Source organism: Crocuta crocuta, unplaced genomic scaffold, assembly GCF_008692635.1.
Source record: "Crocuta crocuta isolate KB4526 unplaced genomic scaffold, BGI_CrCroc_1.0 scaffold112, whole genome shotgun sequence".
NCBI classification, from domain to species: Eukaryota; Metazoa; Chordata; class Mammalia; order Carnivora; family Hyaenidae; genus Crocuta; species Crocuta crocuta.
Genome location: NW_027528818.1, coordinates 2,478,512 through 2,492,068, shown reverse-complemented (window position 1 = coordinate 2,492,068; position 13,557 = coordinate 2,478,512). Strand labels below are relative to the sequence as shown.

General features: G+C 38.6%; 1 protein-coding gene across 2 annotated transcripts in view; it reads left to right on the top strand.

Annotated features, from left to right (window-relative positions):
• GAB1 (GRB2 associated binding protein 1) overlaps positions 1-13,557 on the top strand; it is a 122,773-nt gene that overhangs the window by 69,530 nt on the left and 39,686 nt on the right. For both annotated transcript variants that reach the window (XM_077755932.1, XM_077755931.1), the window contains exon 2: positions 11,339-11,633. In XM_077755932.1, the coding sequence (XP_077612058.1) occupies positions 11,339-11,633 (295 nt within the window). The remainder of the gene's footprint in view (positions 1-11,338; positions 11,634-13,557) is intronic.

The following is a 13,557-nucleotide window of genomic DNA, read 5'->3' as shown; positions in this document are numbered from 1 at the left end:
CCATTCTTTTTTTTTTTTTTTTTTTAATTTTTAATATTTTTATTTATTGTTAAGAGACAGAAAGAAACAGAGCATGAGCATGGGAGGGGTGGAGAGAGGGGGAGACATAGAATCTGAAGAAGGCTCCAGGCCCTGAGCTGTCAGCACAGAGCCCATTGCGGGGGTCGAACTCGTAAACTGCAAGATCATGACCTGAGCCAAAGTCGGACGCTTAAACCGACTGACCCAGCCAAACACCCGCTGGGGCTCCCAGTCTAAACTCTAACTGGCCAGTTTACATATGACATCCCAATTACCTTTTCCTTTTTTCACCATTTAATGGTCTCATTTTATTTATTTCACATAAATATTTCTTGAAGTCCAGTTACATTTAACAAGTATTTATTACCTACTCTCTGTTTAGTTTCATGCTAGACAAAGAGTGGCAGAATACCAAATAAATATAAGATACTGTCCCAAATCACTGTTAGAGCATATGACTAATAATTGCCTTAAGGCAATCTAACTACCTTTTGTCTAGGCCAGAGGCAAGGCTAAAGTCTGATTCCAAAAGACAGAGTGGACTCCTGACCCCATTCTCATGTGACCCTTGCTTCTTCTCAGGGCACGTCATAGTAAGAAAAGGATGAGATCAGATGAAGCCCAAGGCTGGCTATCTTTCTTTCCAGTACAAGTTCAGCTGTACATCACCCAGGCCTCTACCCAGTCACTCAGGCTGTTGCAAACATCTTGGACCCACTGCTAGCCAGGCTCTTCCCTCTCTTCAGCCTGCTCTAGGTCAGGTTAAAGAAGCCATTAAAATCCCCAGAGTGAGAGTATGTCCCCTCAACCCTGACAACTGGGAATATGATGAGATACATGAACGAGCATTCACAAGTAAAATACATTCGACCTGCCCCACCATTGAGAGTTACTGACATGAGGTGACCTACTTTCCTGTGGAACTTCAGTTAACTACATTTCCCTGGTTGGGGTCCAAGGTCTTGTACCGAACTGTTCTTTGTAGTAAGAAGTACGAAACTGTTGTTCTAGTTTAGGCATTCTTAACATGTGCCCCAGAAGTCCTGTGAACTCCTAAAACTGTGTAAGGTGTTATTTATGTGCCTTTTTCTAAGAAACGGTTCCATTGCTTTTATCAGATTCTCAAAGCGGTCTATGACCCAGAAAAGGTGTAAGAACTGCTTTGTATACACTAAACACTCAGCAGTTTCTGCTGTTGCTTCGTTCATTTGCTTGTTTTATTTATGTAGGACTTAGGCCAGGGCTTCAAGGTGGGCATCAGTTTAGCAATGATTTCAATAAGTAAATTATATATACTTTTAATTAATAAAACTCCCTGATTGTCGCCCAGCTATTACTGTAGTGTTTTTTTCTGAGTTGAATTTGATTTTGTTGTTGTTGTTGTTGTTAGTTTTGCTATTATGAAGTTGTTTCAGGTCCAGCGATTTGTTTTTGTCCAGGCAGTATATGTAAACTATTTAAAAGGTTTGTGGAGCTGTTGTTAGCCTACATCTAGGCATTGTTCTGCATTATTTTTGGTATATTCTTTTGTTTATGTTACTAAGCTAAAGTTAGCACAGATAGCACCAGGCTAGAAAATGGTGACAATAGTTTGAAAACAGGAAATTTTAGGCTTGTGTGTGTTTGGAACAGATGATCATAATGATAGAGCCAGTCGAGTGGAAACTTCCACAGAGCCTGTTTTTTCCTTATTTTGCTGTATGAGAAAAGATGGTGTTTCCTGGAAAACAACTCAAGTCTTTTAAAGCAAATGGTTTTCTTTTGTCCCTGTTTCATGGTTAATTTGTTTTTCTTTATTTTATTTACTCTAGTTGTATTATTGTGGAAATTTAATGTTTTTAATTAGGTAAACTAATTCCTAAAGTGCTTATTTTTAGATATTTAAACATCTAAGTATGTTACCATTTACTGACATGGTTTTTAAAGAAAAGTAAAATAATAAGAATATTATACCTACTACACTTTATGGGAAATCTTTTAAGTGCTCCCAACTTGCCTTTTTTTTTTTAACCCTCTAAATTCCAGTCATTAAAACAAAGTAGTTATACTTTGTCTAAGCTATTTCCTGACTAAGAGTCCTTCCAGATGTATCCTGGAATTCTATATTTAAAAGAAAGGCTAAATTCATTCACTAATTTCAGAGTAAGAAGAAGAGTATACATTTCCATACATACATAAACGCTTTTTGTTTTGTGTGTGTCGTTGCTAAAGTTTTAAATATTAATAGACTTTCTTTTTAGGGCATTTTTAGTCATAAGCTTTTTAAATATGTGACTTTTTTTTTGCATTATACCTAATAAATGAGAAGTCCTTGAAAAAAATCAGACTACAAAAGTATGTAAAATGAAAATATGAAACGGGTGACCTTCCCACCCCTATTCCTGGAATTACCACAGTTAACACTTTCATTGTCTTCCAGTCTTATTATCTGAAGATAGTTTGTGTATATAAGCACACAATCATTTAAGACAAATGCGAGTCATACCATATGTGTAATTCGGAAAGTTGCTCTTTTTTTTTTCATTTGACCGTTATCTTGTGGGCATTTTTCATATATATAAATCTATCTCACATTTTAAGTGTTTTGCATAGATTTGTTATTGTATAGATGTCTTGTCATTTATTTAATTTAACCATTACCCTGATGAAGAAATATAGATTAAAACCTGTCTTATTAAAAACAGCATTTTTATCTTATGAAACACATATCTTCATCCCTAAAATTTTACACATTTCTGTGATTATACGTAAATTTTGAATTCTACCAAAGAATTCATGGTAATGATCTTCTTTCCTTAACCGTTCGAAATAACTTTTAAGAGACTGCAAATAAGAAAATTCCACTGTCCTCGCTTTCCCAGGTTCCCAGGATGATATAGGGTTAGTAAAAGTACAGTGACGATGTCTCTTAGGTAGTTGGCTCAAGAATGTAGAAAGTGCTGTTTTTCAGCTTATTGGGTCCAGGCAAACTTTGCTAGGGTTTTGCAGTGATGAGAGACCTAAATGCAGTCACCAGGAGTTCTTTCTGAAGGGAATGGGCTTGCTAATGGGCTGTTTGGGAACCTGTGTGCTGAGAGCTCAGGGGAGCATAGCAGGTAGGTGCCTTAATGGGGGGGGGAAGTTGAGGAAAGCTTCAAAGAAGAGGTCTTGAGCTTGGTCTTGAAGAATGAATGGGAGCTCATTGGGTGAGAGAGATAGGGTGTGTTGGACTCCAAACAACATAATATGGGTGTTTGGTGCAAGTTATCTGTGGAGGTGAGAGATTGGAGAGATGAGGTGGCACCTTGTATGTTTGTCGATGTAAGGAGTTTGCAGTTTCCCCTAATAACAACTTTGGACTTCTTTTCTTTCCCTGAGATCTTCTCATTTAAGTTTGCTGACTCTGCAGTCATTCTGATGAACAGAAAACTTTCAAAGCATCCCATCAAGGCTTTGAGGACTTTACAAGTTGTAAAGCACTGTTGCTGATACAGAACAATTTAAGGAATGGTCTGAGTTTTCTCTCTCTCTTTTTTGAAAAAATTTTTAAATCTTTATTTCTTTAAATGTTTATTTATTTTTTAAATTTTTTAAATTTATTTCTGAGAGAGACAGCATGAGCAGGGGAGGGTCAGAGAGAGGAGACACAGAATCCAAAACAGGCTTCAGGCTCAGAGCTAGCTGTCAGTATAGAGCCCGACGCAGGGCTCGAACCCAAGAACTGTGAGATCATGACCTGCGCCGAAGTCTGACGCTTACCTGACTGAGCCACCCAGGTGCCCCAGATCTTTATTTTTGAGAGAGGGAGACAGAGCGCAAGTGGGGTGGGAATAGAGAGGAACACACACACACACACACACACACACACACACACACACACACACACAGTCTGAAGCAGGATCCAGGCTGTAAGCTGTCAGCACAGAGCCCAATATGGGACTTGAACCCATAAACTGCGAAATCATGTCCTGAGCCAAAGTCGGATACCCAACCAACTGAGCCACACAGGCCCCCCTAGGAATGGTCTTGGCTTTCAAGGAACTTGACGTCTAGTTGAGAAAATAATTCATAAGCATTTGGAACATTTGGAAATGTATGTAGTAAAGTAACAGATGGTTCCAAACTGAATCGTAGCAATGCAAATTTCAGAGCAGTAACTGATGAGTTGCCAAGAGTCCAGAGGGAAGGTGTGGAGAGGAAAGGGAAAGTTAAGACAGAATCTTAAGGAATGGATTAGGTTTCCAGCAACAGAAAGGAGTTCAGACTGTTCACCAGTGGGATAAATACTCTGAACAAAAACAAGGAGGGTGATATATTTAACTTCACTGGCAAAAGTAGAAGGCATGAGGAATTAGATAGACATAATCTTGAAAGGATCACTGATTGTTTTTGAAATTCCATTACCTTGAGCAGCCTAATTCTGTCTATTGATTGGACCAGTGGTTCTCAGCCTGGGTGGTGCATTAGAATTATCTGTTGAGCATTTAAAACTGTGTACTAGGACTAATGTCCCAGACCTACTGTCTGTCTGAGATGAGGCCCCAGACATCATTTTTTTTTTTAAGTAAAATTCTCCAGATATTTCTTTTATTTATTTATTTTTCATGTTTATTTATTTTTGAGAGAGAGAGGGCGGGGGAGGGTAGAGGCAGAAGGAGATACAGAATCCAAAGCAGGCTCCAGTCACTGAACTGTCTGCACAGAGCCTGATGGCGGGGCTCCAACTCAGGAACTGTGACATCATGACCTGAGCCAAAGTTGGATGCTTAATTGTCTGAGCCACCCAGGTGTGCCTTCCAGATATTTCTTTTTTTTTTTTTTTTAATGTTTTATTTTTGAGAGAGAGAGACAGTGAGACAGGGTGAGCAGGGGAGGGTCAGAGAGAGAGGGAGACACAGAATCTGAAACAGGCTCCAGGCTCTGAGCTAGCTGTCAGTACAGAGCCTGACGCGGGGCTCGAACCCACAAACCATGAGATCATGACCTGAGCTGAAGTCAGATGCTTAACCGACTGAACCACCCAGGTGCCCCGCCTTCCAGATATTTCTTATGAGTAGTTAGAGTTTAGAATTACTGGACCACCCTGACCTCTTCTTTTTGGCCCACCCATATATTTGTTATTTCTCTAAGAATTAGTTCTTCCTGTAAAGGAGGGGACTAGGGAGTCTTGGCAGGTGTTACATCAGGCATATTCTCTGTCAGTTACGCCACAGAAGAGTCAGAAAACAGCAGTGCAGCAGTTACAGTGTATTTCTTTAAAACTGAGCCCACTTGCCATATTAGGCAAATTAGGCATAGTTTGTGAATTTGTTAATATTATTGCAGGTGATGGTTTGAAGCTAATCTAGATTGAAATTTTTTTTCTTCCCACTAGATAATGGGACTCCATCTGTACTTTCTAGCCAGTGTATACATACCCATACTCTGTAGGGTGCATGATAAACCGATTTTAAGACCTTGCTGTGACAAGCCTAGCTTCGATTTAACTTACATAATTTGCTTAAATGCAGAAGGTATTTAAAAGAACAACTCCTTGAAAATGAAGTTTAAAAATACCTCTTTTATCTGTAGAGTTTTTAACACAACTTAATTTATGGTTGATACACCTCTGCCTTGCCTGACAGTTCTCAATTTACAAATGGTTGGGGCGGAGTGTAGTTATATCATTATCCCCATGACACATAGATAATGTGAGAAGTTCTGTATTTTTATCCTCGCCTCCTTTGATTGGCATATTCAGCAGATGTAGACTGAGCACTTCCTTGGGTTGGGCAGTGGAAAACAAAGATGAAAGGTGAAAAAAATATGGTTCCAGCCCTCAAGAAACTCACTTTTAGGAATGTCAACCATCATAACTAGGATCAAGATAGAAATGGAGAGCTGAGGGGGGTCCACTCATGGGTGGTGCCCTGAAGGAGTCTGTGCGGAGTCTAGAAGCAGATTATGTGCCACAGGGGAGCATGTGTCAGGGCCAAAGGCAAGACAGAAGCAGTGTTAGGGAAACTGCAGTCATTTCCCATGTAGTTGGAAAGCAGGGAGGTAAGAAGTGAGGCTGGGGAGATGGACAGAGGCATGGAAGGCCCCACGTGCCCTGCCTGCTGGTGAGTTTGGGCTTTTTCCTGTAGGCAGTCACCGAACGTAGGGAATGGGTAAACGGCAGTGCAAATACTCCATGCATTATGGACATTAAGTTTGGCATCTCATCTAAATAGATTTCCATTGGGATTCATGGACCATACAGGCTCTTCTCTTTTGATGTTAATGTTAATATAGTAGCCAAAGTTATTCTTAAAACCCTAAGACAAGATACCGGGACCAGAGTAAGGTGCTTTTACGCTGCTTCAAAATTCAGACCTGCTGATGAAGTCTTACTACTGCATCATTTATTGAACTTGAAATGATTATTGCAATGTAAGAAAAGACAACAAAGTAGATATTTGCATAGTTCCTCTCAAGCAAACCCACTTGTAATGGAATTCCAGTAATGAAAATGATTTTCCACATGAATTTTGTTGAAATTTGCTTTGAGTATTTGATTTTGAAGGTTTCTAGAAAACTTGTCCTCTTTTGTCTGTTACTGCTGCAGGGTTGGTGAGGCAATGTACAGCTTTCTCCGGGGCTACCAAGGCAGCGACGATAAAAATAGGGCAGACTTTAAGAATCCCAGATATTTTCAGATAACAAAGACTGATTTATGTGGGCCCATTTTGTGCTCTGACAAAACATAGAGCAGCTTTTGTGCTGTGATTAGCAAGGGCGCTGATGTCAGTTCTCTTGTCGAGCATCAAGCTTTATTCTGTGGCTAAATTGTGCTTTGTACCATAATCCAGAGAACCTTTGTATCTGCCTTATTAAAGTGTGTAGTTTATGTAATTGCTTTTGTTTTCCAGTTTAATCTGTGCCAGATTCAATGAGAGTGACTCATTTTGTGACTGAGACAAACATTCACATTTGGACCATGTTAAAAATAAATAAATAAGTGGCAGGTGCTGTTGGCTAAATTCTGTGTTTTAGTGCCGTAATTTCCTGCTGTAAGGGTCCATCTCTTATCCTCTGTAACCGCTGGTGCAATCTTGCTGGTGCTCCCCGATTCAACTCCTGCTCCCAGGGCTACTCATGTCTTGGTTATTCATTTTAGTTTCCAAGGGCCTTTTACATTTTAACAATATCATTTCAACAGAGAAGCAAAGAAATGGCCGGGGAACTACAGTTAACCAGAAGACAAAGAGCAGAGGGACACATTCTGTTCCTTCCTTTTTGTCATTTTTCCCCAGGTGTTTTGTGTATGTGTTTTGGTAAAGCTGTCTTCATTGTTTGTGTTACTATGTGTATGTTCGGTATCCAACTCTTCTTCTCAAGCGGAAGGGTTTTTGAAAGCACACCTTTCTGTTCAACGTGGCCCTTATATCTAATCTAATGTTCTCAAAAATTTACAACTTTAGTCTTAGGGGAATTCTGTTCATTGTACAGGTATTTCTAGGTACCAGGCTCTGTGTTATGCGTGGAGTATATAGTGACAAGTCACTATCTTAGTGGACTTGACAGTCTGCCTCTGGAGTTAGATACTAAATAAGTAAATACAAAGAAAATTTAAATTGCAAAATGACAACCACTTAAGTAATAAAGTAATATTACTTGGGTAATAAGGTATATTACATGGGTAATAAGGTCCTACTTACATCAGGGGTCGTTGGGAAGGGAAGGCCTGAAGGTCAGAGACGGCCTGGCAAGAGAACATACTAGACTCAGGAAATGGCATGCATAAAGTCTCTTGAGGCAGGAAACAGTTTGGCATCCTATTAACCGTATTATTAGAAGAGAGAAGTGACAACTGACAAGTCTAACTGTATTAAAAAGATTATAGATCAACTACAAAGGACTGCAGTAGGGCACTATTTAGTATAGGGGCAAATAGTTCAGCAGCCTCTGAGAGCTTCCCTGAAAGTGCAGTATAGAGATTGATGCCTATACTACTTCATCTGAGTCATTGGGGGAATGGATGAATTGCGTTCAATGAATTATGTAGTAAGGCATTGTGGAAAGATTTCGACAAGAGACATTAAAGTTTTAAAAAGTCATTTATGTATTTAAAGACAGAATCTTTACTATTTGGAGAAATCACTTACTAAAAGATATGATTCCTTGATGGCCCTAGATAAGTGATATAATACTCTATTTTCTTCTCTGTTGCTTTTGCAGACTTACTGCTTGAGGGAGGTTCGCATAACTTTACTGAGAGACAATATTTATTTATTTTGAAGTAAATAAGTGTCTTATTAACTAAATGGATTTTTGTAATCCAGAAACCAGTGCTAAAGTCATGTGAATTTAACGTGTTGAGAATCTTTAGTGTTCTCTAAAACATCTAGAAGAACCTCCCACTGCCTTTTCCTTCTGGACACTACTAATCATTTACTTTATACTTGGAGCTGTCATCAGACTGAGAATTTAACTTAAAACCTTGTTTTGACATTAAAGAACTACATAATATTTGTAAGCCTTGGTGATATTTCTACTATAAATCTTATTGAAGGATTGCATCCGGTTTTTCCATGAAGGAATGCCTCTCCATTTACATAGTTCTGGAGATACGTTGCCAGGTTTGCTATATTTTCATGCATGCTATGGTACATATTTTCTTTGTGATTAGTCAAATCCTTGAGAGTAGCAATCATGAATTACCTACTTGTAGTTTTCCCCACAGATATTTACAGTATAATTGCTAACTTATTGCCTGGATAACTCATTGATATACCTTTTAATGTAGCTACGTTTCCTTGAATGGATACAATTTAAAGAGTCTATTAAAATGTTAAACCTAAAGTTATCACCCACTTTAATTCAGTTATAAGTACAGTTGTCCAAGGATTAGGGAGGAAGATGTTCAGGGCCCCTGGGGGGCTCAGTCGGTTAAGCATCCAACTATAGCCCAGGTCATGAACTCACGGTTCGTGGGTTTGAGCCCCACATCAGGCTCTATGCTGACAGCTTAGAGCCTGGAACCTGCTTTGGATTCTGTGTCTCTCTGCCCTTCTCCTTCTCATGCTTTGTCTCTTTCTGTCTCTCAAAAAAAAAATAAACATTTTTTTAAAAAAATTTTAAGAAAAAAAAAGAGGAACATGTTCAAGGAGGAGTAAGTCTTAATATTGTTTCTAGGCAGAGTTGTTGGGTTTAAAGACTGCTGAAGCCACTGTTACAGTCATTCACTTCTGCTTTTATTATTTAACCAACGAGATTTTAGAGAGTAATAGTATAAGAATTTTAGGCTTCTTCAGGCATAGTATGAAACTTGTAACTTACCAAAACTTGTGGAGGGAGTACATGGTGAGTATAGATCTAGATTGCCAGTATATGTTTGTTGGGAAGAAAAGGGAAAAGAGAAAGAGATAGGAGGAGGAAAATTGCAGATCTTATCCACGTGGTCTTTGAAAAATAGACTGGCCAGAAGAAAGACACAGCCCATTTCTTTGCTTGCTTTTCAAGTGAGAAATGAGGAAAGCTTTTAAACTCTTTTTTTTCCCACTCCCCTCACACAGAAGAAAGAGACAGAGACAGAGACAGAGCTTAAAATACAAAGAAGTCTTTTGAAGAAGTACCTTTATGTATCCTTTTTTTTTTTTTTTGAGAGACAGAGCATGAGTTGGGGAGGGACAGAGAGAGAGGGAGACACAGAATCTGAAGCAGGTGCTAGGCTCTGAGCTGTCAGCACAGAGCCTGACGTGGGGCTCGAACCCACAAACCATGAGATCATGACCTGAGCTGAAGTTGGAGGCTTAACCGATTGAGCCACCCAGGTGCTCCCACTTTATGTACTCTTTATGGTTTAATATTAAGGCATGAAAAACCTTGTGGGTTTTTTTTTTTTAATGTGGTAAGATATACCTAACATAAAATTTACCATTTTAAACATTTTTAAGCGTACAGCTTCAGTGGCATGAAGTACATTCACTTTGTTGTATAATCATCACCACTCTCTATGTCCAGAATTTTTTCATTATCCCCTTCTGAAACTCTGCCCTAAACACTAACTCCTTAGCCCTACCTTCCAACCCCTGGCAACTACCATTCTGCGTTTGGTCTCTATGAATTTGCTTACTGTAGGTACCTCATATAAGTGGAGTCATACATTTTTTGTCATTTTGTGACTGGCTTTTTTCAGTTAACATAACATCTCATGATTCATCCATGTTACAGCATGTGTTAGATTTTCTTCCCTTTTAAGACTGAATAGTATATTCCACATTTTGTTCATTTCTTCATTCATCAATGGACACTTGGGCTGCGTCTACCTTTTGACCGTTGTGAGTAATGCTACTAAAAACAGGAGTGTGCAAATACCTGTTTGAGACCTTGCTTTCAATTCTTTTGGACATATACAATTGGAATCTCTTGAGGAACTGCCATACCATTTTCCAGACTGGTTCTGATTTCTGCCATCCTGGCCAGCACTTGTTATTTTCTGCTTTTTTTGATAACCGACATTCTAATGAGTAAGGAGTTGTATCACATTGTGGTTTTGATTTGCATTTCTCTAATGATAGTGATTCTGAGCATCTTTTCATGTGCTTATTGGCCATTTGTGTATCTTCTTTGTAGAATCTGCTGAAGTCCTTTACACATTTTTAAACCGGGGTTATTTATTTTTGTTGTTAACTGTGTTGTAGGAATTCTCTATATCTTCTAGACATTAATCTTTTATGAGACATTATTTGCAGATACTTTCATTCTGTGAGCTGACTTTTCACTCTGTTGATTGAGTCCTTCAATGTGTAAATTTTAAAATTTGATGTAATCCAGTTTACCTATTTTTTTTCTTTTGTGTTTCTTCTGCATTGCCTAATCTAATGTTATGAAGCTTTTCCCTGTGTTTTCTTCTAAGAGTTTTCTAGTTTTAGCTCCTATGTTTAGGTCTTTGATGATTCATTTTGAGTTAATTTTTGTATGATGTAGAGTCCAGCTTCATTCTTTTGCATGTGAGACCCAGTTTTCCTGGCATCATATGTTGAAATGCTGCTTCTTTATATTTGGTAAAAACTCAGTCTTCCTTGGTTTATTGACTTGATGTTACATTATGTAATATCATCTAATATCAATCAATATCTTCTAATGTTCTATTAGAAGATCTAATAGAAAATAATAACTATGTATATATAGACACCTTTTTTTAAGTTAATTGAGGCATCAGTAAATTTGCTGGAGTGGTAGATTATTCCATGGAAACAAAACATGTATGTGACTTTCAACAATTCATTTGTAAAATGCACATTGATAAATGTACATCTTCTTGAAAGATTTCCCTCAAATTAATACTAGGTGAATGTTTTTGTTTCATCCCTAGGCATGGAAGAGGAGATGGTTTGTGTTACGCAGTGGTCGCTTAACTGGAGATCCAGATGTCTTGGAATATTACAAAAATGATCATGCCAAGAAGCCTATCCGTATTATTGATTTAAATTTATGTCAGCAAGTTGATGCTGGATTGACATTTAACAAAAAAGAATTTGAAAACAGCTACATTTTTGATATCAACACCATTGACCGAATTTTCTACTTGGTAGCAGACAGTGAGGAAGAGATGAATAAGTGGGTTCGTTGCATTTGTGACATCTGTGGGTTTAATCCTACAGAGGAAGGTAAGTTCAAGATTTTATTATTCAACCTGAGTTCTCCTTTACCACTGCATTTTTAGAACTATTATAAAATCCTTCGTTATTTCAGTTACACAGTATATTTTCTTTTACTTTTTTATAATAGCTAACACCATTTGGAAAAAGCACTAACCCTCTAATTGTTTTGAGGGGAAGCTTTTTATAGGTTTTAGAAAGAGAGACCTAACGATGTGGGGCAGTAGCTAAAATGTCTTGAAGAAGGTGACAAGGAGATATACTTATTTTAGAGCATTTCTTGAAGTTATATAAATATTAAGTTGAACTTTATAGCACTGTTGATACTTGACTATTTTCACCTATTTTAAAAACAGCATTTTAATGTGACTCAATTATTTTGACATTATTTTAAAAATTATATTGGATTATGGGACACCTGTGTGGCTCAGTTGGTTAAGCATCTGACTTCGGCTCAAGTCATGATCTGACTGTTCATGGTTTCAAGCCCATGTCGGGCTCTGTGCTTGCAGCTTGGAGCCTGCTTCAGATTCTGTGTCTCCCTCTTTCCCTGCCCCTAAATGAATCAATCAATCTCTCTCTCTCTCTCTGTCTCAAAAATAAACAAACATTTAAAAAATTTTTTAAACTATATTGGATTATGAAATACTCAAGAGGACTGTCAATACCTATGAAGAGCAAGTGATAGTCACAAAACATGATTAAAAGCAACAAATGAGTTTACTTAACACAAAGATCCTAAAAAGAGCATGGTAGAAGGAGAGGCTCAAGGTTTGGATAAGAGGTAGTGAAGAAAAGCCTCTCAGGTAAATTGTAGGTTTTTGAAGGAAGTAGTATTTATACATAAATGTAAAAAGGGATGTAGAACCCTCTAGGCTTAGGGGCAAGGGAGAGCAAGGACCCAGAGGTGGAAGAGAATCATACTTGACTGGAGCAGAAAGAACTGAGTGATTGAGTAAAGGTCTCATAAAGAAAGTGGGGACCCCTGCGGGGCTCAGTCAGTTAAGCGCCGACTTTGGCTCAGGTTATGATCTCACAGTTTGTGATTTCGAGCCCCGTGTTGTTCTCTGTGCTGACAACTCACAGCCTGGAGCCTGCTTCAGATTCTGTGTCTCCCTCTCTCTCTGCCCTTCCTTTCCTCTTGCTCTGTCTCTCTGTGTCTCAAAATAAATAAACATTAAAAAAAATTTAAAGAATTTTACAAGCAGAATTCCTCTTCAGTGCTTACATAGCTGTCCTGAGCACTTACTCCCTGTCCACTTCTCTACTTATTTTTCTTTTACAGCAAACACATATCTAGGGGACCTCACCACAAATTTAGGTCTGTAAAGCCAAAAATCAGAAGGAAAGGCGCCCTCAGGTCTTTGACCTTTGCATCTTCATGGTTATACTCCCATTTACAGTGTGCATTTCCAAATATCTATATTTAGGAGTGTTGGAGGTTCAGTGAGGGCTGGAAAAATTGCATCAACAATCAACATCAAGTTTCGAATTGAAGTGAAACAGCAGTCATCTCTAATTAGCTCAGGTCAGCATGCTGCTTCCTCTCTGGCCAGTCAGCAGTCCACACGGAGGAGCCTTCTAGGGCTGGGATTGGCCCGGTAGGGTGGGGAAACCCCTTGGTGAGAAAATCCAGAATCCTGAGAGGGAGCCGCACTCAAACAGGCAAGGAGGCATCCAGTATGGACAGGAGGTGGCTGATGAACTAGAGCTTTTCCGCAGAGCTCTAGTGATTAAAAGCCTCAAGAAATTGTTTCACCTGTGGAATTAAGGCTTCGGTGGTTTTTGCAAAGTTACTAATAAATATGTTCACATTTTAAGTGGTAGTGGAGGTATGACTTCTAATTCCAGTTAAACTCCTTTCCATTCCTCTTACTTATAAAGTCTACATTTGAGTGCAGTAGAGGATTTTAAAGCTAAAGTCACAAATGAG